At 36.0% G+C, this 27,732-nt stretch overlaps 1 protein-coding gene across 2 annotated transcripts; it reads right to left on the bottom strand.

Moving 5' to 3' along the window:
• Window positions 1–166: 166 nt before the first annotated feature.
• Window positions 167–27,106, bottom strand: LOC124426803 (fez family zinc finger protein erm-like). 2 transcript variants are annotated; one of them, XM_046968936.1, is made up of 3 exons: window positions 26,846–27,106; window positions 26,176–26,724; window positions 167–3,167 (listed from the first exon to the last, which is right to left on the bottom strand). In XM_046968936.1, exon 3 carries the CDS (start codon window positions 3,158–3,160, stop codon window positions 1,946–1,948), a length of 1,215 nt encoding a protein of 404 aa, XP_046824892.1. In that variant the 5' UTR covers window positions 3,161–3,167; window positions 26,176–26,724; window positions 26,846–27,106; the 3' UTR covers window positions 167–1,945. The 2 variants fall into 2 exon arrangements, with proteins under 2 accessions (XP_046824892.1, XP_046824893.1); XM_046968937.1 differs by lacking the exons at window positions 26,176–26,724; window positions 26,846–27,106 and adding an exon at window positions 3,246–6,033.
• Window positions 27,107–27,732: the final 626 nt, after the last annotated feature.

Genomic DNA, 27,732 nt, shown 5'->3' with positions numbered 1-27,732 from the left:
CACTCCATATTCCTGATTATACATAGGTACATACGAGATAATTAGTAGATATTTGCTTTGAGTTTGATAATCGAATCTATTGACTTTACGTGAACGATTTCCAAACTGAGAAACGTTGAAATTTTGTTCTCTGGGATTATCGGGAAGTGAATTTTCGGGACATGTGTCGATATCATTAAAATTTATTGCATTGGATAGATTCATATTTACAACAGGGAACACATACATATGCATTTTCATCTACACTTTATCGATTATCTACATACATTATTTCTTTTTTGGTTTTAGATTTCTTTTTTGTTCCTTTCTTTTTCTTCTCCTTCATCATCATCATCATATTTAATAAATCTCGTTGACAACATCTGCAATATTCATCTAATTCGTAAGGTATAAACGCGTACATACATTCATTTTCGCGATCTTCTTTGCTAAGTTCGACGTAATATTGATGATCAAATTAATAGAAAACAAAGATAAGGAAGGAAAAACGAATTAGACGAAGTATGCGTATTTGATTTTGAATAGAACGTTTCTTTGCTGTTATGTGTATGTATGTATGAATATGTAAGTAATATCGGAAGACGTAAATAAAAATGCATAAATAGGAGAACTAGGTACATGATCTCGTCGTAATCATAATAATACTCTCTCGTCTTGATTCTATTGCAAAGCCGTTGTAATCGTGTAATCACAGTGGCCGTAACGATCGCGACGTAATTCTACGTAATGATTACAACGATCGATATAATAAAGGACCAACATTTCATTTGCTATCTACGATCGACTTAAAACTACTATCACACCGATTTATACAGTTCTCTAAATGATAAATATCTATATGCGATCAATGGTTTAAGTTGTTCCATATGTTCATTGAAACTTTGTTTACTTTATTTAATCTTCTCTTGAGATCCATATGAATTAATTAATCGTTTCGAACGATTCTTTAAAATCGTCTCACCGACGATGTCTACGTATTAATTACAAATTATATACTTATAATCGTTTTCATGTTTCTCTCTCTCTCTCTCTCTCTCTCTCTTTTTCTCTCTCTCTCTTCCTCTTTCTTTCTCTCTCACTCAATCACTCACATACACATGTACATCTATTGCATACCATACCATGTATTTAATTTGCACATACAAATATTTACAAGTATTTACACGTACGTGTAGTCATCGATAAGAAGCGTACTGATCGAATCATCCATTGATTTGCTCGATATATCAGTTTGAACGCTCGTAGTGCTCGATCTTTATCTGTTGTATGTAAAAAAAGTCCATATATCTTTGATTAATCTTTTACGTACTCAACACTGATCTCTTTTTCTCGATTAGCAATATTTCTTTAATCTTGAAGACATTCGAATGATGATATCATCATGTACAATGTTAGGTGAACAATACATGAAACGTTATTCACCGAGCAAGAACGAAAGGACAATTTTCGAGGGCTAACGCTCGATCGAAATCTGTCAGTAACGATAAACGTTTTGGATTTTTTTTCTCGCGGGAAAGATGTATTAGCCGAAACAGGTGTAGATATTCCCATTGGACTGCTGAACTCAAGTAGATTCAACGGAGTGTGTATGATACGTTGCGGACATAATTCGCCTTTGACAAAAATGTCGAGAGCAATAGACATCCTTCGGTAATCGGGATTTCAATGACATTTCATTTCGTAAATCTTCGATGAATTCGAGAAAACGGGAAAACGTATTTGTTTTTGTTTCTTTTTTCTTTTCTTTATTTTCTTTTTGAAGGATCAAATATCGTCGAAGAGAGCTTTAAGATTTGTCATTTTAGTCATGGTCACACATTGGCTGTCGTTTGATCCGTTTTCACTTTGAAGGTTGGGCCAATTGAGAGATGTCTCCGGCGTAACAAGGAGGAGCCAACATCAATGGGCATTGAGTTTTCCTCGGGTAAGGAATGTTCTCACTATGTCACAACATCTTAGTGAGATAATTGGTCGAATTTGGAGGTGGTAGAAGGAATGGACTGACGAAGGGACGTCCATCGGGTGGCTGATGCATCGACGCGTATCCTGGTTGTTGATTATGACTTTGACTCGAAGTACCAAGTCCAGCGAGTACGGGTAAACCAGTGTCGTGAAGTTTCCTCATGTGTTTTTTCAAATCGAAATTCCTGCAAAAGCCCTTGCCACATATCTTACATGAGAAAGGTTTCTTATCATTATGCGTATGCATGTGAAAAGTGAGATTGTAGATCTGATGGAATGCCTTGTTGCATACAGTACATTTGTACGCCTTCTCGTCACTATGCGTCAACTTGTGGTTCTTGTAATTTCCTTTCTGATGGAATCCTTTGCCGCAGAACTCGCATATAAAGGGCTTGTAATTAGCATGTATACGAGTGTGAGTATTCAACGTAGAACTCCTGTTAAATGCTTTACCGCATGTCTGACACTTGTGCGGTTTTTCAGCAGTGTGTATGATCTTGTGCCTGCAAAGAGTACTCGCTTGACGAAATCCTTTACCGCATATCTTGCATACGAATGGCCGAGCTCCTGTGTGTACGGGCATGTGCCGGGTAAGATTGTAATGTGCATTGAAGACTTTGCCACACTCGGAACATGTAAAGGTCTTTTGCTTGTTCGTACCGTTTAGCTCATTCCGCGGCGCCGGACTTTTCTTTCCACGTTGACTTTCCGGTGAGATCGTCATTAGACTTAGCCTCGAGGAAATAGAAGTGTCTTGAACAGAACTGGGTGGTGGGGAGGTTTGTGGAACGCTTTGAGTTGTCGCTGGTGAACTTGGAAAGGCCCTTAACAATGGACTCGGATGATAGTAGAGGAGGGGATAAAGATTTTGATGCCTCAACGTTGGCACGTATTTCTTGAAGGCCGACTCTAGATGGGCTGAATAACGCTGGGTAAGCGCCGGAATATGCGATGCCTGATGAAGTATACCAGGTGGAGTCGTCGTAGGAGTCGCCGTCGTTGTCGATGGCGGTGGTACGACCGCTGTTTGGACCGTTTGAGCTACGTTCGCTTGCTCGGTTAGACGTTTGTCCGGTTCCATAATCTTCGCTATGGAGAAGGTCAAGTTCCGAGAGGGTGGTGGCGAGCTCACCTTCTCCGGTGGCAGACTGGTCGGTGTCTCCGTCGCCATCGTGTTGCTCGTCGAGAATGGTTGCATGATATGTCTGAAACGTAAAGAACGACCCGTTAAATTCTCCTTCGAAAAATTTCAAAGTGACGATCATAACAATAATCGAAATTACAATCGAAGGCACGTTTCGTGAAGCTAATTCAACTAGTGTTTCTCGAGCGAGGACGTACTGAAGTGTGCCAGGCATTGACGGTCGAGTAAATAGGAGAGAGAGAGAGAGAGAGAGAGAGAGAGAGAGAGAGAGAGAGAGAGAGAGAGAGAGGGAGAGAGAGACAGGAATAGCGAAATCACGACGATCAATTAGATGACTTCGAGGATCGTCGTTTATTATTCGTGCGATTTACCCTATGCAGCCAACACGGACCCGTTCGTGAAAGCACATGCGCGCGCGAGTTCTCGCACACGTACAGACGCATTACCAGCATAGCCCACATGTCGGCGAATCCGAGTGAAACATGTGGTACCGCTATTATATCCACTCAATTGGCCCTCGTGTTGACATAAAAAAAGAACGCTCCGCATTGAACGATGGGGGCTGGCAAACGTCGAGCAGCTTCGCGTCACAAAGGAATCCTCGCGTACGTTGTTTCGCACTCTACGTTGCCTTTACGTGTTTCGTGATAGACATTACCTCTAGCTACTCCTTTTCATCTTCTTTCTACGAATTCCTTTTCGCCATTTATATTTTCTCGAGATGCTCGTGATTGTCACGATTCATTCTTATTATACTCCTTCTTACTCTTTTCTTTCTTTTTTTATTTGCAAAAAATTACAGTTAAACTATTTATTCGTAGAATACAGTATATGAAGCTGTATAAATGCACAGCTAAACGAGCCATTAAGTATGTGAATCGTTAGAGGGGATAAAAGGTGGGGGATGAATAGCAAGGCTGAATGAGATGCGAAATGGTCAGCACAGTTGAAGAGCAAGCTTTCCGGGAGCAAGGTTTGCACATCGAAAAGTAGAAATGTTTGCTCCCTCGGATGACGAGTTACTTTTGGACTTGGAATGACGGCTAGAATTGGTTCGGGTTCTTGCCGTTGGTTTCCATGAAATAGTCGCTACTCCGCATCACTGTGACGACTGTTGAATCTTCAATACGAAATTTATGATATACGAGAGCAAGGGTTGTCGAGTAATCAGAGCATGGTAGATGTATACTGGAAAGTTATTCATCCGACTATTAATTCCCTCGTTCCTATTTCATCGAGCTTTTGTCGTACTACGACATAAAATTAAACAATGAAAATGAGAGAAAATAAGTACATATAGGATATATATGAATGATTTAATCGATCAAATGATTTTACGATTGTAAGATCAAATTGTTAGAACAGAGACAAATCGATTAATATTCTTCAACATCGCTGTTGATTTTCGATGAAATGTTAGATGACGATATCTAATACGATAAAGTAGCAAAGCCCTAATTAATTTTGAAACGTTTGAAATCTCGCCATCTTCGCTTTGGTGCGACTTTCGAGAAAGTAGGAAACTGGTGTCAGGGTGGAATGCGACGGGTATGACCCTCCGTCAAGCTCCGCCCATTTGTCGGGTACCTACCTTCGATTGTCCCTAGAGGCAAAGGCAGCCCTAATAACCGTGGGGGTCGATAAGTGGAAAAGCGAGGCCGTTGTGAGAGAGGAGAGAGATTTGAGGAGGGAAAACGACTACCTCGCACCCCCGAAACGCCCCTATGACCTATAGCTAAAGAGAGAGATAGAGAGAGAAAGAGAGTGAGATAAAAAGAGAGAGAAAAAGAGAGAGAGAGAACATAGCGTTGGCCGCCATGGAACAGCAAACCACCACTGTCCAAAATTTAATATCGACAAAGGCCACAATTATTCCACACTCCAACCCCTTTTTTACAACGGATAAAAATTCAACACATGTCTTTTTTCTTCGTCTTCCTTCATCATCAAGAAAAATTTCTCGAGAATATTTTCTTGATTCGATATTTTTCAACAGTTAGTAAAAATATTCCTACTTCGTAGACGAACTAGATTTATAAACGTACATCTTTTCTATATTATTTTTATTATAGTTCTATTTTATCTATTTTTAATGTCTCCTTTTTATGTCTTTTAATCGATCTCTTTTTTTTCACTTTTTTTCTTTCGTAAATGCACACGCTTCCGTACATACATTGTAATAGTTTTCTGTCTTTACGTTTGAATATTTATTCATTGGAACACTATATGTTCCTTCTTTGAAAATCTACTCGTTGTTATTAAAATCAACAGACATGTGTATATTATCTTTTTCACTGGTTTCAATAAAATTTCAGTATAAACTTTTAGCATATTCGTCTGGCCGTAAGCTATCCTCTATAGGTATAGTTATTCGGTTTCCGTCTGTGGTCGTTGTCCTCTTCTTTTCGTAAGAGAGAGAGAGAGAGAGAGAGAGAGAGAGAGAGAAATAAAGAGAGAGAGAGAGAAAGAGAGAGAGAGAGAGAAGAGTAAAAAGCATAGGGTAAAGCCGCACAAGGTTGGTAGTAGTGGGGTAAAACGATAGACGATTGGCTAGCGTAGGTATCGGTCGCGCGAACGCGCGTGGAGGAATGGACTGGAAGGAGAATGAGGGGGGGAGTGGTAGTACAAGAGATATGGTGGGGGCTGGCATTGTTACAGTGCTTAACGAACGGCCAACGTAATCAGTATCGCTCCCCGTTCTCGCGGTACGCAGCCACCCAGCAATTCTACCAATTTATTTCAATCTCAGCGAAAGCATGGCCGACGCTTGAACAGGGACCATTTTGTTTTCTTAATTCGAGCCGATTCGATCGTGCGACCCACGCGACCGACTTTATCCGTTTCCCAACCTATTTTTAAGTATTTCTTTTGTATTTATTTTACTTTTTTAATTGGACTATCTGTGTATTTATAGTTGGACTATTATTATATTTTTAATAATACGTTTGAAAATAATTATAATGATTTGTAATATTTTATGAAAAATTTAAATGTTTATAAGAATTTGAATCTATTACTATTCCTATGCTGAATTATCTTTAAAAATTTATCCATGGGAAATGTAATTCTCGTAATTCAGCTTAATCGTTATTAAAACGAACTGAACATTTATCTGAGATATACCGAAGATACGATAATAGAAAACGATATTAGGTAGGTATCTCAATATAAAAAAAAATTAAACGAAATCGAGAACGAAACGTCTATTTTAGCGTATATTTTATGATTGGCATTAAATGTACAAAGTTTACCGAGATTTGGTTACAAATCACCGCGCTAAGAATCAAATCAGTTTCAATAGATTATTAAGGAAAATTCGAACGGATATCTTGGAACTTACAGAAAATCGAAGGAGCTCGAAAGAACTTGAAATGGCTTTGTAAATTTACTCGTCGCGTTGCCAACTCGCTAATTACCTTTCCCCATTCCTTATCCTCGCCCAACGATAGACACTTCATTCTCTTAGTCCATTTATTTTCGATCGGAATCGAGGATAATTGAAAGCACAGAAAGAGAGAGACTGAGAGAAAGATATATAGATAGAAAGAGAAAGAGAAAGAGAAAGAGAGAGAGAGAGAGAGAGAAAGAGAAAGAGAAAGAGAGAAAATAGAAAGTCTAGACCATAAACAAAACCTTATCGATATCTTTACTAGTAATGAGTTAGAACAAATTCGTTTGGATAATAATCGATTGTACAATTCTAACGATACTAAGGAAACGAATTTTTATGTTTTGAGTGTTTAAAGAAAAACTTCGATTTGTTTTTAGACCAATTTAATTGGATGTCAGAAAGTTTACGTTCGCTATGTGGAAAATACAACTACATTTTAAAATTACTGATGACGAATAATTCGACATAGATATAACAAACAGAAGTACCTATTACCTTTTTGAAATTTCGAAAAGAGAGGGTAGCTGAAATTTCGAGGAGGAGGGATAGTTGGTTAAAGGATTTGCGTGTGTAGAATGCATCAATCACGGTTTCCTCTTACGTGTGTACCTCGGCATGCGTTCGGACGCCTATCGCTCTTCTGCCTTAAGTGGCGATAAGGAAAATAAGGCACACCAGAGAATAGTACCTTCGTAGGTTGTTTAACTTTTTCGTGCCGTCTACGATCGGTCTTTCCGAGACTTTAAAATTTGAAATTTGTAATATAAGTAGATATTTGTATTATTTCAAATTACGCATGAAATTTCAAAAGTTTTTTTCCAATCAACATCTTTAGAAATCTAAACGTTGACATTCGTAAAATAACTAGGTAAAGTATTTTTTTTGTTCTTTCTTTTTCTTAATTAATTTGACTATTTTTCATTTTCCTTTTCTTATCTTTCACAGTCGATTTCTCAAAATATAAGTAAACGTCGATCATAGTCAATCCAAAAAAGACGTTTAGGATGGTCGACATTGTCCTCGTTTCTTGATCGGCCCTATTAGCCTTGCCCTCACCATTGTTCCATCTCCGACAATCGGCCTTTCGTGATACGTCGTGTGAATGCTTGACATATAATTAGCATTTGGGGTAAGAAAAGCCTCGACTGAGGATGACGGGAGACACAATACACAGCCCCACTTGCTTTTCCTAAGTCCCATAACTCGACCATGTCGCATCACCCTCATCCTGTTTTCTTCGATCAACGAATACTTGGACGATGATGCTTTAAGCCGATTCTAGATTATTATTTAGTCGAAATTAATGATCGAAGAAAAATTCTTTTAAACTTCGTTTGGAATCTCATTGCGTCTATGGCAATCGATAAAATTAACTCATTAACATTTTTATATTATTAGTTTTTAACCTGTAAAGGTTATCATCGATAAAATTTCATTAAAAAAAAAAATAATGTAAATTACGGAATAAAGTGAATAAAGTATAATAAATTAATTCGTCCTAACTATATATATTCGTATAATTATTGAAAATATGAATTTTCATTATTTTCATCTAATATTAAAATAATGAGAAAAACTTTGAATTTTATTGACAACATCAATATTATTTTGATAAAATGATTGCTTTTAAATAACGTCGTGTTAACACGAAATATTTAACTTGAGGTCCAAGAGAAAGGAGAATTGAAAACTCTGAGAAATCGTCGTAACAGCAGTTCAACTAATAACGAGCATGGGTTTGCAAAATGGCAACGAGTCCTGCTGAGCTCGATATATCTCGAATTCACATATTACTGAACAGAGTTAGCGGGAGGTTCACAGCTGCGCAGTCCGCAGGGGGTTTCTCCATTCCTCTCTTGCCAGTTTTAACCCCGGTACCGTGCCACCTTGAGCTCTCTCGTTATCACCGCTTCTTTCCTTTCTCCTCTTTAACACGAGCCACCCTTGAGTTTTACTAGCATGTCGTACCCAATAAAAAAGCATGTTCTACGAGCTAAGTTCTATTTAGCATCATTCGACGAAACAAATTCGAGTTTATTCTGATACCTCAGGTTGACTTTCTATATCTAACCCAATTTTTTGTTATATTTCGTACTTAATGTAAAAATTTTTATTAGTATAATCGTATTATATTAAGTATAAATTATATTTAAACACAACAAAAAGAAAAAAAAATAACAATTAAGAATTTGTTACGACAAAATAAAATAAAACTGAAATGATATAGATATACTTGTAAGGAGATAAATGTATAAATCTATAACTACTAACGAAAAGATATTTTCTTGAAAAATTTGAGATCGTTCTCATTCGAGAATAGAAGTCGTATTCACTTCCTAAGAACAACGGGGGTTGCCGACGGTCGACAATTTTTTTATTCTTCAGCGACATATCCCAAACCTTGTCGAAAGGTAGACAGGACGCGTGTGCCTTTTACCATACGTGCGTCCAGAAACAGCGGGCGTCTCTGCGTGCCGTCTGCGAGCGTTCATTTCGCATTTTCAGCATACATAGTTCGCGTTTAGACACAAAGGGCCGCGGGTAACTCGAGATCGTTTGCCCTTCGCCAAACATAATAACGATCGCCAACGATGACGAGATCGTATTTTATATATATATATATATATATATATATATATATATATATATATATATATATTATATATATATATGTGTGTATATATATATGTATATATATAAATGGTAAAATAATGAGTGGGATAAAAGTCAGAAAAACAATCGTAGCTGCTATTGTCATGAACCATTCAATTCCCATTCTGGTACGTTTTGAGCTTTTGAAGAGACGAAAAAAAACTTATGGGAATCGTTTCTATGTAGGTAGGTACGAAATTAAATCAGAAACTAAGAAGAGTGCAACTAAATTTTTGTAATATTGACATTTATGTTGATCGATTTAAACAAACTAATTTTTTTTGTATAAACATTTGTTTTACATCCAACGATCTAACGAGTTTCCTATCCTTGATTTTCTTACTCTAACCATTTTCTCTCTCTTGATATATGAATCGAATAGATAAAATGAGAATAAACATTTTAAACATTTTTCATTTAAAAATTAAACGTTTATTCTATCTTTAACGATCTAAGGAGTTCCTTTCTTGATTTCCATGTTCGAAAGACCTTCTTAATGGATGAACCGCATCATAAAAACGATGATATACATATCAATTTTGTTTTCAAAACTTTTCTTTTAATATAAAAATTAATACTTATTGTACATCTAACGATTTAACGAGTTACTCTTTTTTCAATCTTCTTTCTCAAGCGATCGTTTCTTTCTTGATATATGAAACGAATAAAAAAAAAACAAGAATAGTTAGGTTTAGATTCGTAACGTCCGGTTTTAATCGGCAAGCAGGCTGTTGGCACGAATCTATTTTCTTGATCGTCCCCACCCATCGTGATAGACAATGAGCATAACAAACGGGGTAGGTTTCTCCCTTTCTCGGTGTGTAGAAAAAAGAAGACGTAAAGAACACCCTCGCCTTGAATTTGGCCGGTGTGGCGGGCGTGCGCGTCAACACGCTTCCGCCTAGGTTCCATTCACTCCTTGATCTCGATTCGAGCAACGAAAGAAAGAAGAATAGCTTGAAAACTCGATACCGGCTTGCTGCACGGACAATGAGCTTGGCCTCGCCTTGAGAAGGGTGGCGCGAGCAAGCGGAAGTCTCGCGTGCCATTTGCCTCTCCTTGTACGTTTACGTACGGCATACTTATCCATGTCCTCAGAAATCATCGCGAGATGAATGGAGGAACCGACTCGAGTGGCGCGTGCCCAGACGATCGGATTCGAGGATATCGGATCATGGTAAACGATCAGATCGAAGAAAAAAAAAGCTGAAGGAAAAAGAAGGAGGCCAGCTGACAAAAACCGAATTTTCTTTGAGTTTCATTTTTCAGACATAAATTCGTTACTCTAAATGATACGTTTTATTCATCAGAATCGCTTATCGCAAAATCGAATACAATGGATTCCAGTATCCGTATTATACGATTCTTATAAATCAGGGCTCCCCAAATATTTTTCATTCACGACCTTCTTTTCGTTCCAAAAAATATTTACACGATCCCTGATAAATAAATATGTATATATATAAAGTGAATAAACAAATCAACACCTCGGATTTATTATACTTTATTTTGAATTAATTTTTAATCATTAGGCGTTTCGAAATTTTTTATTCTTGCTAAATTTTTCGTTCATGATAAATTAAATGGTTCATGATAAATTAAATAACTTTGATATATATAAATCATACATTTTGCATATTGCAGTATAAATATATATATTATGAATATGTATGAATGATACGTTTATGAATACGTGCTGAAACTTTTTACATACGTTTGATAAATCTGACATTTCTATCATAGTTAAAATTTATAAAGGACATGTACGCCAAGTTAAACAAATTCTATTGATAGTAGGATACACAACACATATATTCTGGCAAAATACGAGTAAAAATAAATATATATATGTGCGTGCTATATTTAGGACTCCAGAGATTTGGCTAAATGTAAATTAACTAGATAGCATCAGTTGTGTATATGTGTGTGTATGCATTTATAGGGATAAAATCCAACTTGATTCTTTCTTCTTTTCTAACGTATAGGTAGTTTCGTTCTCCTTCGTTGTTCCACGGAAAATTATTTCTTTCCGAATAATTTGTATTCTTTTGCGATCTTTTTTTCTTTCATCTTTTTCCTTTCTTACATTATCGATGGTTGTCTTTTGCTTATAATCTCGTTCAGAATATCTCAAGTATAGAGATTATGTGATAATTATATATTTACACACGCACTCATTATTTTATGTTACCAAGTAAGTTATTGCATTATTGTGACATGAAAAAGTGATTTTAATATATTAATACGTACGTACATAGACAAGTAGAATACTACGCATATCATTGTATATCCCTCTTTCGAACGATGCAACTTTGTCCTCGAGATATACTTTCGTGTCATAAAAAACAATGAAGATATTTATTTATAAAGTGATCAAATTAAATTAGATATCTGTATACCGTGTTTTACGAACACGTCACAATTTTTGTATTGTGTTTTATAAATCCATTTTATATTGATATCTTCTATACGTTGTTTGAGGTCAAGTGATAAAAATCATCTCGTGTCTTGAAACGATTACAAAGAAACGACGACTTCTCAGATGTATTAGTCGAAAAGGATATACGAGATAGTCACATGCAAATCACGTCACAGCTATTGGTTTCTTATCAGATATCAGTTATGTGCTCGATTTAGGGTACGTGCAGTCTATTACATCTGCGATCTATTGATAAGCACGTCAAATCCGCCAACAACATATTCCTCGACGAACGAACCATGCCATTCCAAGAAAGATAGAAAACGAGAGAGAGAGAAAAAGAAAGAAAAAGCAAGAGAACAAGCAGTCCCTTGCGAGGGTAAAGCGTTTTGAACACGAACATCTTTCGATGATTGAAGTAACTTTAAAAGAAGTAACATAGATTATCACCTTCGACCTTTGCTAAGAAAATAAAAATTGAAAGAGAAATATATTTTCATTTCGAAAAATAATTCGATCTCTGATATAAACAATGTTAAGAAAAGAAGTTTCAAGGAAAATAAAAGCATACTAAATTCTTAAACTAAAGGAGACATTGATCACCGCGAGGGCGACACTCAAAAGTTGGTCGGTACGTCTTGCCCGTCACTTAATCTTTCTGTCCCTTTTCTAAAATAAGTGGGTATCCGCTCCAGTAGCATTCCGTTGGAGCAACGCGTTGGAAAGAACTGGTCCGACGACTGCCATCTGCCACCCCCAATCCCTCGAGGCTTTCTGCAGATCTTGGTATAGAGAGACAGACAGAGAGAGAGAGAGAGAGAGAGAGAGAGAGAGAGAGAGAGAGAGAGAGAGAGAGAGAGAGAAAGAGAAAGAGAGAAGTATAAAGAGAGACAGAGAACTCTCGCGAGTGGTTGGGACGTTTGAATGCCCTTAACCATCTCCTGGTTACCCCCGTGAAACTTTCTCGTTCTCCGTATTCTCTCTTCCTTTCTTACTATCTCTCTCTCTTTCTCTCTCTTTCTCTCTCTTTCTATCTGGAACCGTCTTTATTCCAATGCAGACCGTCATACAGCGCTTTTCATCGAAGATTAAATAGGATATTACGCATTAAATGTCGCAACTTGCCCCCGTGGTTCCAACCCCCTTTTCGTCTTTAGCAACACTCACCTTTAGCGTGCTAGGATGAAGACCTCAGTCGTAAGCGAATGATGATTTCTCGAAGAGATTTATAGAGGCGTAAAATCCAACTTCATTCTTTCTTGCCTTCTTTTCTAACTTATAGGTACTTTCATTCTCCTTCATTATTCCATAGAAAATTATTTCTTTCCGAATAATTTGTATTCTTTTGCGATTCTTTTTTTCTTTTTTTTCTTTTTTCTTTTTTACATTATCGATAGTCGCTCTTCGTTTATAACTCGTTCGAAATATCTCAAGGATAGATTATAATATAAGTTTAAAATTATTTTATAATTTTGTAATGAACTTATATCTCAAGCTTTTAGAAATATTGGAAAAAACATCTCGTAAATGAGATACGAGAGAAAAGTAAAAGAAAAAAGAATTTATTTATCGGGTGAGTTAATCATTCCTTCTTTCCCATACTTCACTAAAGTCCTTCGAAATTTTGAAATCGTCTACATAGTCGAGAGCAAGAGAGCAAAAGAGACAGCTGGCAAAGCGTTCACGTTGAATTCCATTTGAATAATTTCATCGGTAGGGAGCGTGCCAAAGCGTTCGGCGAATCTTCTCTTGGAACGAAGCAGCCGATTGGTCCATCTTCGTGGATAGACACGTGGCCGGAAGTTGGTGTACCTTCCAAGCGTTTCCGCTCGCTGATGAATAATACCGTCTACTCCTCCCACCGTGAAGTTTGCCTTTAGCGATCAGCCTTTTGTTCGTTCTTGCTCTTTCTCTCTTCTCTTAACCGTCTACGAATAAAACGTGTAAGCATGTGTGTGTGTGTGTGTGTGTGTGTGTGTGTGTGTATGTGTGTGTGTGTGTGTGTGATATAGGAATGGTCACGTTTTTGAAAGGTCAAAGAACGAGGTAGAATAGAAAAAAAGCAGAAAAGAAAAGAAATACTCGATCAACAAAATTCGATGAGTTTGCGAATTTGAGCGTCTTCCTATAAGTAAAAGTACGACTTTCGTAGTAGGTACGACGTTTCCTTTGTGGTTCAAATTGAATCCGCTGAACTCTAGAATGGGAGTCCGAAGAGAAATCGGTGACTATCAAAAGAGAAAGATAGAGAGAGAGAGAGAGAGAGAGGGCGAGAGAAAGAGAGAGGAAAGAGGGAGATCGATCGTGTAATCAAAATGACCACTCGACAATTTATGTGATAAATGTGACGAGGGATCGAAGAAGAAGAGAGGGTAGTGGTCGCTGATGTGATGCTGGTGGAGGTGAAAAGTTTATTTAAGACCAAATCATCCTTCCTCGATTAAGGTAAGAGAGTGCGTGTGGCGTGAGAAGTCGACGACGACGATGCCGACGACGACGACGACGTCAACGACGTCGATGGAGAAGTAAGGGAGGGTTGGACTTCGTAGAAGGCCTGGCGATGGTACGTGTTATTGCTTGTATTGTGGTAGAACCCCTCGATTCAACGGTGTAAGGGTGGCTTTTACTTGACAAACTCTCCCCGGAGAATTCGACCTTCTCGCGGCCCTTAAACGGAACGAAGGAGTCGCTTTCTCGCACAGCAATAGAAAGAGGAAGGAAGAGGAAGGATGAGGACTGGCTCACGTGAAAACTACTTGTTGGGCAATACGGTTGCCAAAATCGTCGAATTATAGTTGAAAACACTCAATAACCGTTTTACTTTTATTTCCAGTTAACAACGAAAAAGATATCGTGATATCGATGGGTATCTAATGTTTTTAACAAGTACGATAAATTCGATCATTCGATCATAATTAAAAATTTTTCACCATAATTCACTATAATATTAAGATTGCATTAACTCTAACAAAATCTTGAAAATTTTTTCGTTTGTTTATACTTTTTTTTATTTTATATATCTATATTTATCTATATCTATATGTATTAAGAATGCGTCAGAGGGATGAATGAGATCATAAATATTTTTCCCAGCACTCGTTTTCCGCTTCGCGCCTTTGCTCTTAGGAACCTCATAAAAACCGAAATTTCCCTTCTGGCTGATTCCATGCTCGCACAGGAATTACCCCTCAAGTCGTTCCGTCTTGTCGCCTAATTGCGGACGTTCACGCATGTTGCGTTACGAGCACGCATACACGTAGGTATACATGCACACAGATATATGTATATACGATGAGGACGGCCACCGGAGTTTGTAACTATATCGCCTTATATCAATCTTCCTAAGTGAGCAATGCATATGCTTGCGCTTCACGCTGGAAAGTTTCTCTGCCTTGCGAGTTTTTAAGAACAAAGGTAAAGAGTGTGGCGGGGGTGTAGTTCTATGGTGTATTGCCACTGGGCAGTATTCTTTTTTATGCATATATATGCATATATATGCACACGGCGCGAGCACCGGCCGGATATAACCACCTGCCTGTCTCGTGAATGCGAGTTCGCGCGCGCGCATTCACGATCACGTTCACCTTTAAGAACGGCCTTTTAAAATCCAACGGGGGAGTAGCTGGCAAATTTATTGCCCGAAGGTGCCACAACGGGCGTTTATGATGCCGGTGCGAGTTAACGATACTAATTAGACGCTAACAAAACAGGAACGGACTTTATTTATAATCTCTTCTTATCTTTTATTTTTCTTTTCTTTTTTTCTCTTCTTTATTTTTTTTTTTTATTGTTTTATTTTTTTTAATAAAATGATTCCATCTATTTGATTATACAAGTAGAAAAAAAATAAATAAAAAGAGAAGAAAGAAAAAAGAAAGAAATAAAAAATGTCAAGACGTATCAATCACTCTCGATTTTAAAGACTATATTATTAACAATCTCGTTTAATCTCTTGATTTCCTTCCACGAGGATATCGAGCACTAGTTAATACTTGTCATTTTCCGCTCTTCGTTGTTAAAGGAGATACGCGGGAAAGCAAATAAAGTGGGAGAATGCAAGGAGCATTATCCGAGTTTTGAATAAGCACTCGGTTCTTGAGCAACCAATCTTATCTGATGGCGAGAGCTGATTGATATCGTCGTACAGCTTCGAAGGGTGGTTCGAGCCTCTCGTCCGCCATATAAACCACCCCCATTGGCTTTATGAAACGCACGGGTAAGATAGACCTGAGAAAAAGAGAGAGAAAGAGGGAGAGGGTGGAACCGAACGTTTAATGCCTTCGAGGTAGATACACATTTAATCATAATCTAATATTTAAAAGGTAATTTCACGGGCTGTTTACTTCGTGTAATCCAGCCCCTCCCCCACCCTCAGTACATGTACGCTTTTCTTCCCCTTTCGTGCGTTCGTATTCGTTCAAGCAGGGCGAACTATGGGAATCGCATTTTCATGAATAGAATCACTTCCTGCCGCGATGCGTCCGCCATCGTTTCTATTCGCTTATCCAGCCGTGCGAACTTTCTACCACCTAACTCTTTACTTCCAAAACGTTTAAACATTCATTCGTTCGTTCGTTCGATCGGTCAAGGAAATTATTTGGGGTTTTGTTTTTTATGGGATTGAAGGGTGTATTCTGAAAGTTGTTAAAATTGAAGGGTTCTCATCATTTTGGTACCTGGAAGAGCCAGCTAGCTAATTGCCAGTATCTCATCAAGAGAGAGAGAGAGAACGAGAGAGAGAGAGAGAGAGAGAGAGAGAGAGAGAGAAAGAGAGACAGTGTTCAAACGTCCACGTGGCGTGCTAATGAAAAAGCTAATATATTCGTTTAGCCCTCGTAAACAAGAGCGAGCGTCGTTATTATCGCGGCGAGAGGTCATTGCGATTAATCGCTCTCGCCGTTGATTCATTCCGCTTAATTTATACGTAAATTATACCCAGTCGCCCTTTCGGTGCTGCTCACAGTGAATAAGCATGAACTTCCGGTCTACCGTGCACCTCTGCTTACGTTTCTCTCTCTGTTACATTTATAACTCCTGGCGAGCTTCGGTTAGAAGCATACTTTTCCCTATCTCGCGACTCGCACGACAGGACCCAGGAGAGATCTTCGTTGATCGATAACGAAATAAAAGGGAGAGAGAAAAGTCAGACAGGAGATCGATCGTTCTTTCATCGAACGGGATCTACGGGAGTTGATAATTCGAAGAAAAAAGAAGAGACAACAAATCGAGAGCACATTGGTATCGAGATAAACAGCGATAAGATATAAGTATATGAGATTTGTGTAATTAGTTTCTTACAAATACCATGATAATGGTATAATACAGGATGGCCACTGAAAAACATATGTTTGTAAAAGTTATTTTTGTTTTATATTATTCAGTCTTTCAGTAACCACCCTGTACATATCTAAGTATCTATGTATGTAAGCATTTATAAAGCGAAATTCGCATGTCAACGAACGAACACCTCCATCATACGTTTATATATACTCTAGCATATACGCATATATGTAGGTACTTACGTACGTACTTGCGTATTTGTACACCTATAACGTAACTCACGTATGTAGGTAGATCGATAGAACTCGTATAATTAATGATTGTGTATCTAGTCTCGGCTTCATGACGTTCAATATAATACGCCACAACGAGATTAAAACAAAAATAAATTCCGTTCTTCTTCGTTAAGACGCAACACGGAGAGGACGACAGACATGCAAGATACTTCATGAAGAAAAGAAACGTCCTGTCTACAACTTTCGATCATAGTCTATCTAAGAGATTAAAATGGCAAATCGACGACACGTTCCCTTTTTTTTCTTTTCTCGTTTATATATCTACTTATCTATGTATATATCTAAGTATGTATATAGAAAAGAGTTTTTCATATGTAGGCACATAGCGAAGTGGTAGGTTAATTAAAATAATCGAGATAACACGAATAAGCATCGAGTAATTAGCAGTCTCGTGGCGAACGAGATAACACGATCTTCGAATCGGCCCCGAGGACTTTCCGACCGTGAAAGGAATTTCACGCTGTAATTATCGTACCTACGTCTTGAATTTTACACGTTAATTGTTTCTTCTTTTTTCTTTTTTTCTATTTTTTTTTTCCTTTTCTTTAGTTTCATTCTATTCGAAATAATACTAAATAGTATTATATATAGGAATTATCTTTATTAAGGAAGATAATTATATATTTATTTTTATCAATAAATTCTCTTCTTATTAAAGATGATACCTAATGTATGTGCCAGAAAAGTAATCATTTTTATTAGAATAATTAGTTTCCAATAAAAGATCATTGAAAATTTTATGTTGAACTTTAAGGATTATACCAAACATCATTGTAGATAAAACGGCTTTAATGTATGTTAAGCTGGCTTTCCTCCGCGCTTATTAGTCACGGCATGCTTGAGCCACATGCAACGTCGAAATGGCCATCGTGTAATACGTCATAATTTCCATAGCGTGACTGAACACTCCTACAACGCCCCGAATCCGATTTCTTGTTGGCACCTATACGTAGAAATATGTACATGTGCGTTTATGTACGCGTGTGTGCCTGTGTGCGTATATATGTGTGCATGTATAAGTGCGCGCACGCATGTGTGTTTGTGTATATATTTTTCATTTCTTTAACGGAAATAGTTTGTATAAACGCGAGTACTCGACAGGAAAAGATCGAGAATCATAAACGGAGAAATAAATTATCGGAGTACCCAGTAGGAACATTTGACCAGGAACGATGCGCGTTCACCTGCTCGAAACTCGCATATTTTTCCAATAAAAGTGGATTCATGAATTAGGTGTACCCTATTTAACTCAAGACAATTCGATATATTTCATTCAATTAATGATTAAAGTTTTTATTTGTAGTTTTATTATTCGTACGATACAATTCAATTAGTTATTAAGTTCTCTTCTTCATGAAATTTATCTTCTTTCCGTATTTCTTACCATTTCAAAATTAATTCAAATAAGATAAGTAATAATAATTAATTCGAATAAGATAAATGAATAATTCTAGAGAATATTATATCGATGATTCACTACGTGTCTGCGAATAATATAATTCAATGATTCATACCGTATCTATGGAGTAGTATGCTAATAATTCATAATCTGTGAAGAGATATTCGTCAATGATAAACTCGTACATTGATCAACTATTCCATAGACACACTTCAAATTATTTAATCATTTTATTCGTAGAAACAAATAAGAATCAAAAATTCCAAAAATTAATTTGACTTTTTTACTTTATCAAAGTAATATCTTTATGTAAATTATAACAAAATAGAAAAATTCCTTCAAATAATAATAATAATCACAATAATAATAATAAGAATGTCTAATAATAATAATAGTAAACGAACTACAAAGACGTCGATTCGAGAAATCGAGAACGTCAAAAATAATCGATAATAATGTGATGTTTGTGAAGCGATCGAATTGACTTGTTCATAGAATGATTCTCATGGAATCGAGTCTTTATTGACCGGTCAAATCGAGAATAATTAATTTTATATGCGATGGGTGTGTTACGTGGCGCATCGCCGAGGGCCCGATAAAACCCCGTTGACCCTCTGCCACAGGAGCATGCGAACCATTTTGTAATAATACGCAAACGTACGGCGCAAAATCGGATTAAGTTCACTTCAACGATATTTTCTACTCCCCTCAAAATATGCCTATTACAAGGTACGATGTTATTCAGGTAATAATTCATACAATTTTGAAGGACCTTACATGAATTTATCGATCGTTTTAAAGTCTGAGATACTTGACCTTTAAAAAGAAATATTTAAATATAAAAATAATATATCTATCAAATATCTAAAAAACGAAAAATCATTATACAATATGATAATACATAATTATTAAATACAATATTGTTGAAATCTTACGTGAATATATCGATCGAGTATAGATAGATAATGTATTGAAAATAAAATACATATGGATGCTAAAAAGAAAAAAAAAGATAAATCATTATACAATTGAATAACACGTATATCTCGTAAACCGATAGACGTATCTTATTTGAAAACGATGAATAGGTATCTATATACTCAAAAGGCATCGTTGATGTGGCAGCTTAAAAGAATTATTCGATGCTAATCGTCATCGAGTAGGAAAGCTAATTTTTTAAAGAGCACAGCGAAAAAGGGGGTGCGAACAGACGAAGCAACCCACTCACATCTTCTTTTTCTTTCTCCCTCTTCCTCACTCTCTCTCTCTCTCTCTCTCTCTGTCTTTCTTTTTCAACTCGATCGTACACGCAAACGAAGAGAGGAGCTTCACAACCGACTCGTATTTCTCGCCCTCCAACAAGATATCAACCACCTTCGACCCCATCCTCGCTTCGACGAGCTTCTACACGCTCGCATACACGCGCTTTCTCGTTTGAACCGGCAACCACCCCCGCCATTGCTCGGTCGGGCCGGTGCAAACGTTGTAACGCCGCAAGTGCTATCTGACTAACCATCGCTGATTCTAGCCGACGACGGTTTAGGGGAGAAGCTCAGGGAAGAAAGAACATGCAGAAAGGGTAGACTAAAAGTCACAAGGATAAAACTGTACGCAAAACTAAACGATATCTACTTTGTGTACCTACGTATATGTTTATATACATTTTAAATTGCTATGGCTATTTTATCATTTTGATATTATATTTTGAAAGTCTTTCCAAATTTATCACGTAGATATCTTATCACGTAGATTTATTGTATAATTTTTCTCATATTTATAATCTTATAAATATTAGACTATATATATATATATATATATATATATATATATATATATATATATATATATAATTCTGGGTGAGATAGCCTTACGGATGGGACAACTCGCTCATATATTTTGTAGAAATATTCCGATTTTCAAACATATTTAATAGTAGAACTGTCATTTATTAAAAAATTATACTCTTTATTTCTTTTTAATTAAATACTCTCAAAAATGGTCAATTTATTCTTTAAATAATTTATTAATAATTTACCAAAAAAGAATAACGTTTTCTGAATGCGGTGCATTAATTATGTTTATAATTGTACAATGAGATATTGTTATAATATTATTAAAAAAACGAATTAGTCTCTCACTATCACTCTCAATTTTTTCGGGAATAATTAATCCATCGTAAAATTATACGTTTTTACGTTCTTACGACGTAAACTTAGCTGCTTACGGAGATGGTGGATTTTAATTTTTTGTATTAATCATTCTTAACGACAAAAGTCTATTATATGTTTTGTTAAATGAAGAACAACCAGAACAACATATGCTTCATGTAACTAAGGAAGATACAAAAAAGAAAATAAAGAACCAGAACCTATCTCAACTAATTGTTCATAAGCAATTAATAAAAAGACTCCTGCAACCCAGACGCAACCTAGACAATGCTAAATAAAATTAATCCAATCTCCAAGTACGTCGTCGGATGTAGTTCATAGGAAACATAGGAGACATTTCAAGACAAAAGTAACAAAACTATTAAAAATTCATGCAAATCCAAACGTAAACGTCTTAGCTACAGAAAATATATTTTCAAATGAAAATTGTTCAGATTTTGTAGCCTAAAAGAGTCTAAAGAAAGTTTTGAGGAAAAAAATAACACTGAATGCGATGGGCGTAAAAAGCAGTACAGTTGTACGTTGAAACAAGACGAATAGATTCTATGTGTGAGATGTGGTAAAAGATTTCACAAAGAATATTTAATGTTTTTGTCTTTTGATCTCAGTAGAGAAATTTTATGCAACCAAAAGAAATAATTTTTCTTCCTGTTATGTTTAAAATATTGTTCAAAATTATGTCTAAAATTTTTGTTTATTTGGACCATAACACTTTAAATCATGAGACATCTCATCTGGTTATATGGATTAATTTCTTAATCTAAAATTATTTTTTAATTTCATCTTAATTTTAATATACATATATATAAATATAATTTTTTCATGTATCCACTTTTACAAATATAATTTTTATCTTTGAATATCAATTAAATTGACAATTTTCTGAAGCTTTGAAAAAAAAGTGGGCCATCCCTATGAATATACACGACGTACATAATAATATAATATATATATATATATATATATATATATATATTTATATATATATATATTATATATATTGTAATATATATGTATATAAATATATATATATAGGTTTATATATAAGTATAATATAATGTATATCGATCACTAAACTATTCTGAAAATTATACTTGTTCAAACATCCTTCTTTCGTGTTATTTTACGGTCGAAACGATCACGATAAAAAAGTAAGGGAGAGAAAGAGAGAGAATGAAAGAGAGAGAGAGAGAGAAAGAGAGAGAGAGGGAGAGAGACAGACAGAAAGAGAGAAAGAAGAAATGGGCTCGGGGTCATGAACGAATATATCGACGATCATGATGCAACGTTCGATTCGAGGATAGTGCACGGTCTCCTCAAATATTAGCGGAGGATCGCGGGCTTCCCTTTGAACGAAAATCCCCGAAACTTCAATAGCGAATAATCGGAGACAGCTGGCTCGATGCGAAATCAAGTAGCGTAATAATACCTGGGTCTCCGACATTCAAACAGATAGAGGAAGAGAGAAAGAGAAAGAAAGAGAGAGAGAGAGAGAGAGAGAGAGAGAAAGAGAAAGGAAAACGATGAGGACGAAGAAAATGAGGGTGGTACTATTCGCTTCGAAAAATCTTTTCTTTTCAAAAAGATATCGCGACGTATATATATATATGTACATATATACATACAATGTGAAAGATCTAGAATATAAATTTGGAATAACTTTTATGAGAAAAATTCATATGAAAAAAATTCGAAAGAAGAAAAAATTTTTTAATATTTAGCAACATATAAAACAATTTTTCACATTTGATATAAAACGTATAATTTCAAAGTTATTCGAAATGTATATGTTAAGTATCTCAACCTATAAGTATAAATATTATATTAGGGGGACCGGAAAGTAATGTCGTTTCTGCGCATGTCGATATTTGATTGTGATTAAAAATAAAAACTTGTTAAAAATTTATTCGTTTGAATTTAATTTAAGAAAGCGACATTACTTTCCGGTCCCCCTAATATTATAAAATATACGACAAATTATAATTCTTGAAAAAGGAAGAGAAAGAAAGAGAAAGAGAACGTTATTATTTTATACTTCAATAACACTTTTTTATTCCAGTTTTTACCAAGAGACGAATCCAATGCGTAGCATAAAATGCCGTGTTTCTTTTTTTCATTTCCTCTTTTTCTTGCCTTTTTGTTTTTCTTTGACATATAAACATCGTAAAATTGGAATAAAATTGAGATGATCCATATCATCGACGTTTGACAATCTTGTGATCATTAATAACGAATTTACTATAAAGGAAAGCTATAGACGTTATTTATATGAAAAAAGCAATTCGTTCGATATGACATACCAATAAAATTTAGGTTTAAATTTGACTTTTAAAAGTAAGAAACAGCTTTTCAGTACAACCGGCTGCGTAAGCCAATAAATCGATATCTCGTTTTTGGAAACGCATGGCCATATCTCTGAACGAAGAGTCGAGAGCCGTCGGCAATTAATGTCCCAGTTCTTTCTTAACTGTTCCCTCTTTTGCTTCTTCTCTTAACGTTGACGCCTTACAAATAAAAGATACAACCTGAGCGATAACGCATGGTAATCGCGTGACTCCTTCAGAAAATTAACACGCGCTCGTCAGCCGGCGCGTAGATTCGTCAGGTGCCCTCGTAACGTTCCCTGACAAATTTGACGCCTCCTCGTTACCCGTCGCTAACGTCCGCTGCGATATCTTTTTCCTGTCGTTCTCGAATATTTATACTCTCCTTCCCTCTCTCTTTCTCTCTCTCTTTCTTTCTTGATTATAAATCGGTCGATTCGTCGAACTTGATTTCAAAACTGGAACGAGCTATGAAAGATTCTTTTCCATATTTTCGCTTATCCATAGATACCTACCATATATAATAATACCTATACTATATAGGTATAATAAATATTGTTTGTCAAAAATTGTCAGGAAAGTGTTTTTGAGACGTTAATGAGATTAGAACTATTAAAATGACAGAATTTGAAAAAAAAAAGAAAGGAAACATTGATAAAGATTTGATTAAATGTTTCGTTTCATTATAATACATTAAACTAAAGGTTTTTAGTTAAACATATATGTAGATACCGACATAATTTCCATATATACATATTTGCATAATTTAATACATATACATGTACTTATATATGCGAGCGGAGATGCGGTACAAACATTCTAGACAACACATCTATTATTATGAATTACTTATTCTATTTATCTAGTTAATTATATACCTAAATGTCTACATAATGTTAATTACTTGATTTCCTCTCCCCCCTCTTTAAATTATCTCAGAATGAATATAGTTTTAAGAAAATGTAACAATATTTTTCTTCGAGTATTATATCTATCCATCGCAGTGAAACAAAGAATAAAAAACGGAATTATTCGGTTCGTTCGAGGGAGCATCGTTGGTGAACAGGACCTTATTGGGATATTAATCGTTGTACCAGGCGAACACCCTGCCCCAAGTGTTTGCACGAGCTTTCAAGAGGCTGCAACACCCAAGCCATCTTGCAACTAAGGCCTCCTACCAACCCCTTCCCTCCTCCTCCTCTTCCTTCTTTGAAACGCATCGAAACACTACAAGAGAACCCCTTCTTCGAACCGTTCCCTCTCCTTGCCCTTTTTTTCTTTTTTTTCGAGCAGGCAACACTCGAAAGACCTACTATCCTGAGCTTATACTGAGCGTATACTGCTTGACAATGACAACTACAACGACTACGACGAATATACCGAATACTTTCCGACGTACTCGACGACAGCCATTCTTCGAATATGCATACATATAACAATATATGTATATATGTATATATATATATATGTATATATATATATATGTATATATATATATATATATATCTATGTATATGTATGTATATATACCTGTGTATATGTATGTACGCATATATACATATACACGTAATTGTTGTTCTATATACGTACGTATGTGTACATATAATATATAGAAAATGTATCGGTGTGAAGGTAGTTCAAAACTTGCTAGGCGTATGCTCGATGAATCCTTCAAAATAATGGTTCGTCGATGGGCATCGTGTTTATAAAACATCGCCAAGCCGAACTAATTGTTCGCTAATTTCCAGTGCCACTACAGAACCGCCGTTCCATTAACGATCCTCCAAGCACCGTTCCAAGTATACCTACATACATATGTTGAGCATTTCTCCTAAAGAGAAAGAGAGAGAGAAAAAGAGAGAGAGAGAGAGAGAGAGACAGAAAGAGAAAGAGACAGAAAGAGAGCGATGAGGATGGAAGTTCCTTTCTTTTTTAAACGTTCCCTTTTTATTTTTGTTTATTTTTTTATGTCTTTCTTATCTTTATATTATATTGTTATAAGATTTCGTTAAGAAAGAGAAACAGAAACGTGAGTATATATAAAGTTCTGTCAATTATTTATATTAACCAACAGAACGTAATTATGTTTAATATATATAGTATTTTTATTATTTATAATAAAGTTGACGCATCCGTTAATATTACTCTTAATGGTTATAACTATGCTTTTAATTAGAGAGAGAAAGATGTATTAACGAATAGTTCCTTGTCGATTCTTTTAAAAGTCTATTCATTTTATTGGCAAAGGATTAAGAACTCTTTGGACCATTCGACTTTGCCAAACGCGTCGGGTGATTTAATCCCTTTTCTCGATTTACGGATAAAAGGAAAGGCTCCGTTATCCCTGTTATATCCAATTAAGGAATCTGGCTAATTTTGCTAAGCTGATGATCTCATAATTCTCATTTAATTCTTCTTACGGTAGCTTTGTGTCTGAAGATTCGTAATGGCTAACCTTCTTATTTAGCTATTGGCTTATGGCCGTCGATTCTTCAGAGAAGTTATCTTTCTCTTTTGACGTGTCCGTACAATGAGAAAAATTACAAAAGTATAATATGAAGAAATTATTCTTAATATTGTACAAATTTAATTACTGTTTCAATTTGAAAAACTAGCTTAATAAATACATTCTAATGGCGTCATAAAAAAACGATAAGACGATTTTTTCCAAATTTATTTAAAATCTTTTTTATCATTTTATCCACCGTGCATCTTAATTAGATATCTTCTAATCATCTGTATAATAATCATAAAAATATGTATGATAATTTTATATAGATACCAATTTCGCTAATTTCGCTAATCAGTAGAACCCATAACGTAAGTAGAACGTAGGTAAGTAGAATGTAAATAGAAACAAGCAGTTATAAAAGTTTGCTCAATTTACATACGAGTAAATGATTCTTTTCTTTTACAATTATATACCTCGTAAACAAATATATGCATTTTCGTAAATTAATTTAGTTCAGTCATCTTTTAATGAAAAGATAAATATCTAATATCTTCCTTCGATGCTTTTATTAAGATGCGTCTCAATAAAACTTGTACTTTATTGAAAAAAAAAACAAAAAAAAAATAAAAAAAAAACAAGCGAAGAAACCAACAAAAATGAAAATAAGATACCAATCGTAGGTACTTACAAGATCAAAGAAGAACCGGCGAAGATCCGACGAATTTCGAGCGCACAACGCCGTGATCACAACACCATTCCTCTCTCCCCTAACGTCGGACACTTTCATCAATCCAAAAATCGCCTTAGAACGGAATTCTCAATTCCGTCGAAGAGTTGTAGTTGATGATCCCAGAAAGATAAAAAGAAAGTATCTTCTTGTTGAATAGAGACACGAACGTTTTGGAAATGGAAGGTAGGCTTATTTCGAAGAGTTAATAAAATAATTGCACGTATTTCACGACATCTTCGAAATGGGATTAGCATGAGCGTTTGAACGTTCGATCCCGCACGATACTTTTGAAACCTTTTCGATCTTTCATCGCCGATTTTTCACTTTCTATTAAACAATGCAAAGGTCTCTTGTATCTATCTATCTCTCTCTCTCTTTCTCTCTTTCTCTCTCTCCCTCTCTCTCTCTTTCTCTCTCTCTCTCTCTCTTTCTTTATTTATCTATCTTCCTTTCTCTCGAGTTTTCTCTTTTTCACAATTTCACTAAAGATTTCGTTATAAACTCTTCCTTTTAGTGACAAAAAAAAGAAAAATACTAATAATAACAATAATGATAATGATAATAATGATAATAATGATAATAATGATAATAATAATAATAATATAATAATAATAATAATAATAACAACAATAATAATAATCGACGATTGTCAAGCTTCCACAAATAGTTCCATACGAATATTCAATCTTCTTTTCACCGATTATTCGAAAAAATAATTTCGATATTCTTTCTCCCCTTCAAGAATCTAAAAGCCGAACGCGGTTGATATCTGTGATACGAAAGATTGTCGGTGATCGCCGGTTAGAAGGACGACGAGTAAGTACGTGTATGTGCGGTCGCCGCTGCCGAGAACTCTCGGACGAGCTTTTCCCCAGGCTGGCTGTGCCACCGCCGCTGTTTGTCGCTGCTGTTGGTGGTGGTGGTGCTGCCAAAAGGGAGGCCGAAGATCGCAAGGAACACAAAATGGGGCGGTGCAACGGGCGGAGCAACGAGCAACGCCAGGACAGCACGCCTACCCGTGGTTGCTCGACATCCGTCTGCCCTGTGACACCCTGTTTCTCTCTCTCTTTCCCCCTCTCTCTCTTTCTCACTCTTTCTTTTTCTATCTTTCTATCTCGTTTGCCTCCTTGCCATCGTCGCTTGTTCTTTCTCTTTCTCTCTCTTTCGTTTGCCTCCTTGCCATCATCGCTTATTCTCTCTCTCTCTCTTTCTCTCTCTCTCTCTCTTTTTCTATCTATCTATCTATCTATTTCTATCTCTATCTATGAAAACGAACTCGAGGTGACACCGAACGCGCCGACGTCAAAAGTGCAGGCAACCGACCAAAGTCTTACCATCCTCTATTCTTTTTGTCTTTCCAGACTTTCCACCATCCTTCTCAACTCTGACACAATCCAAATCCGTTCTCTATTCACCGTTCTGATCTTATCTCTTCGCCTCTTCTCGAATTATCGATTACACGACGCTAACCACGTTTTAAGTTTAAATTACAACTATTCCAATCACCTTTCTACA

The sequence above is a fragment of the Vespa crabro genome, chromosome 9 (genome assembly GCF_910589235.1).
Source record: "Vespa crabro chromosome 9, iyVesCrab1.2, whole genome shotgun sequence".
Classification (NCBI taxonomy): Eukaryota; Metazoa; Arthropoda; class Insecta; order Hymenoptera; family Vespidae; genus Vespa; species Vespa crabro.
Note: the sequence above shows the minus strand (reverse complement) of the source record. Positions and strands in the feature narration are given on the sequence as shown.

Coding starts and splice junctions, on each gene's coding strand:
- LOC124426803 (XM_046968936.1), bottom strand. CDS start 3,160: ATGCAACCATTCTCGACGAGCAACACGATGGCGACGGAGACACCGACC.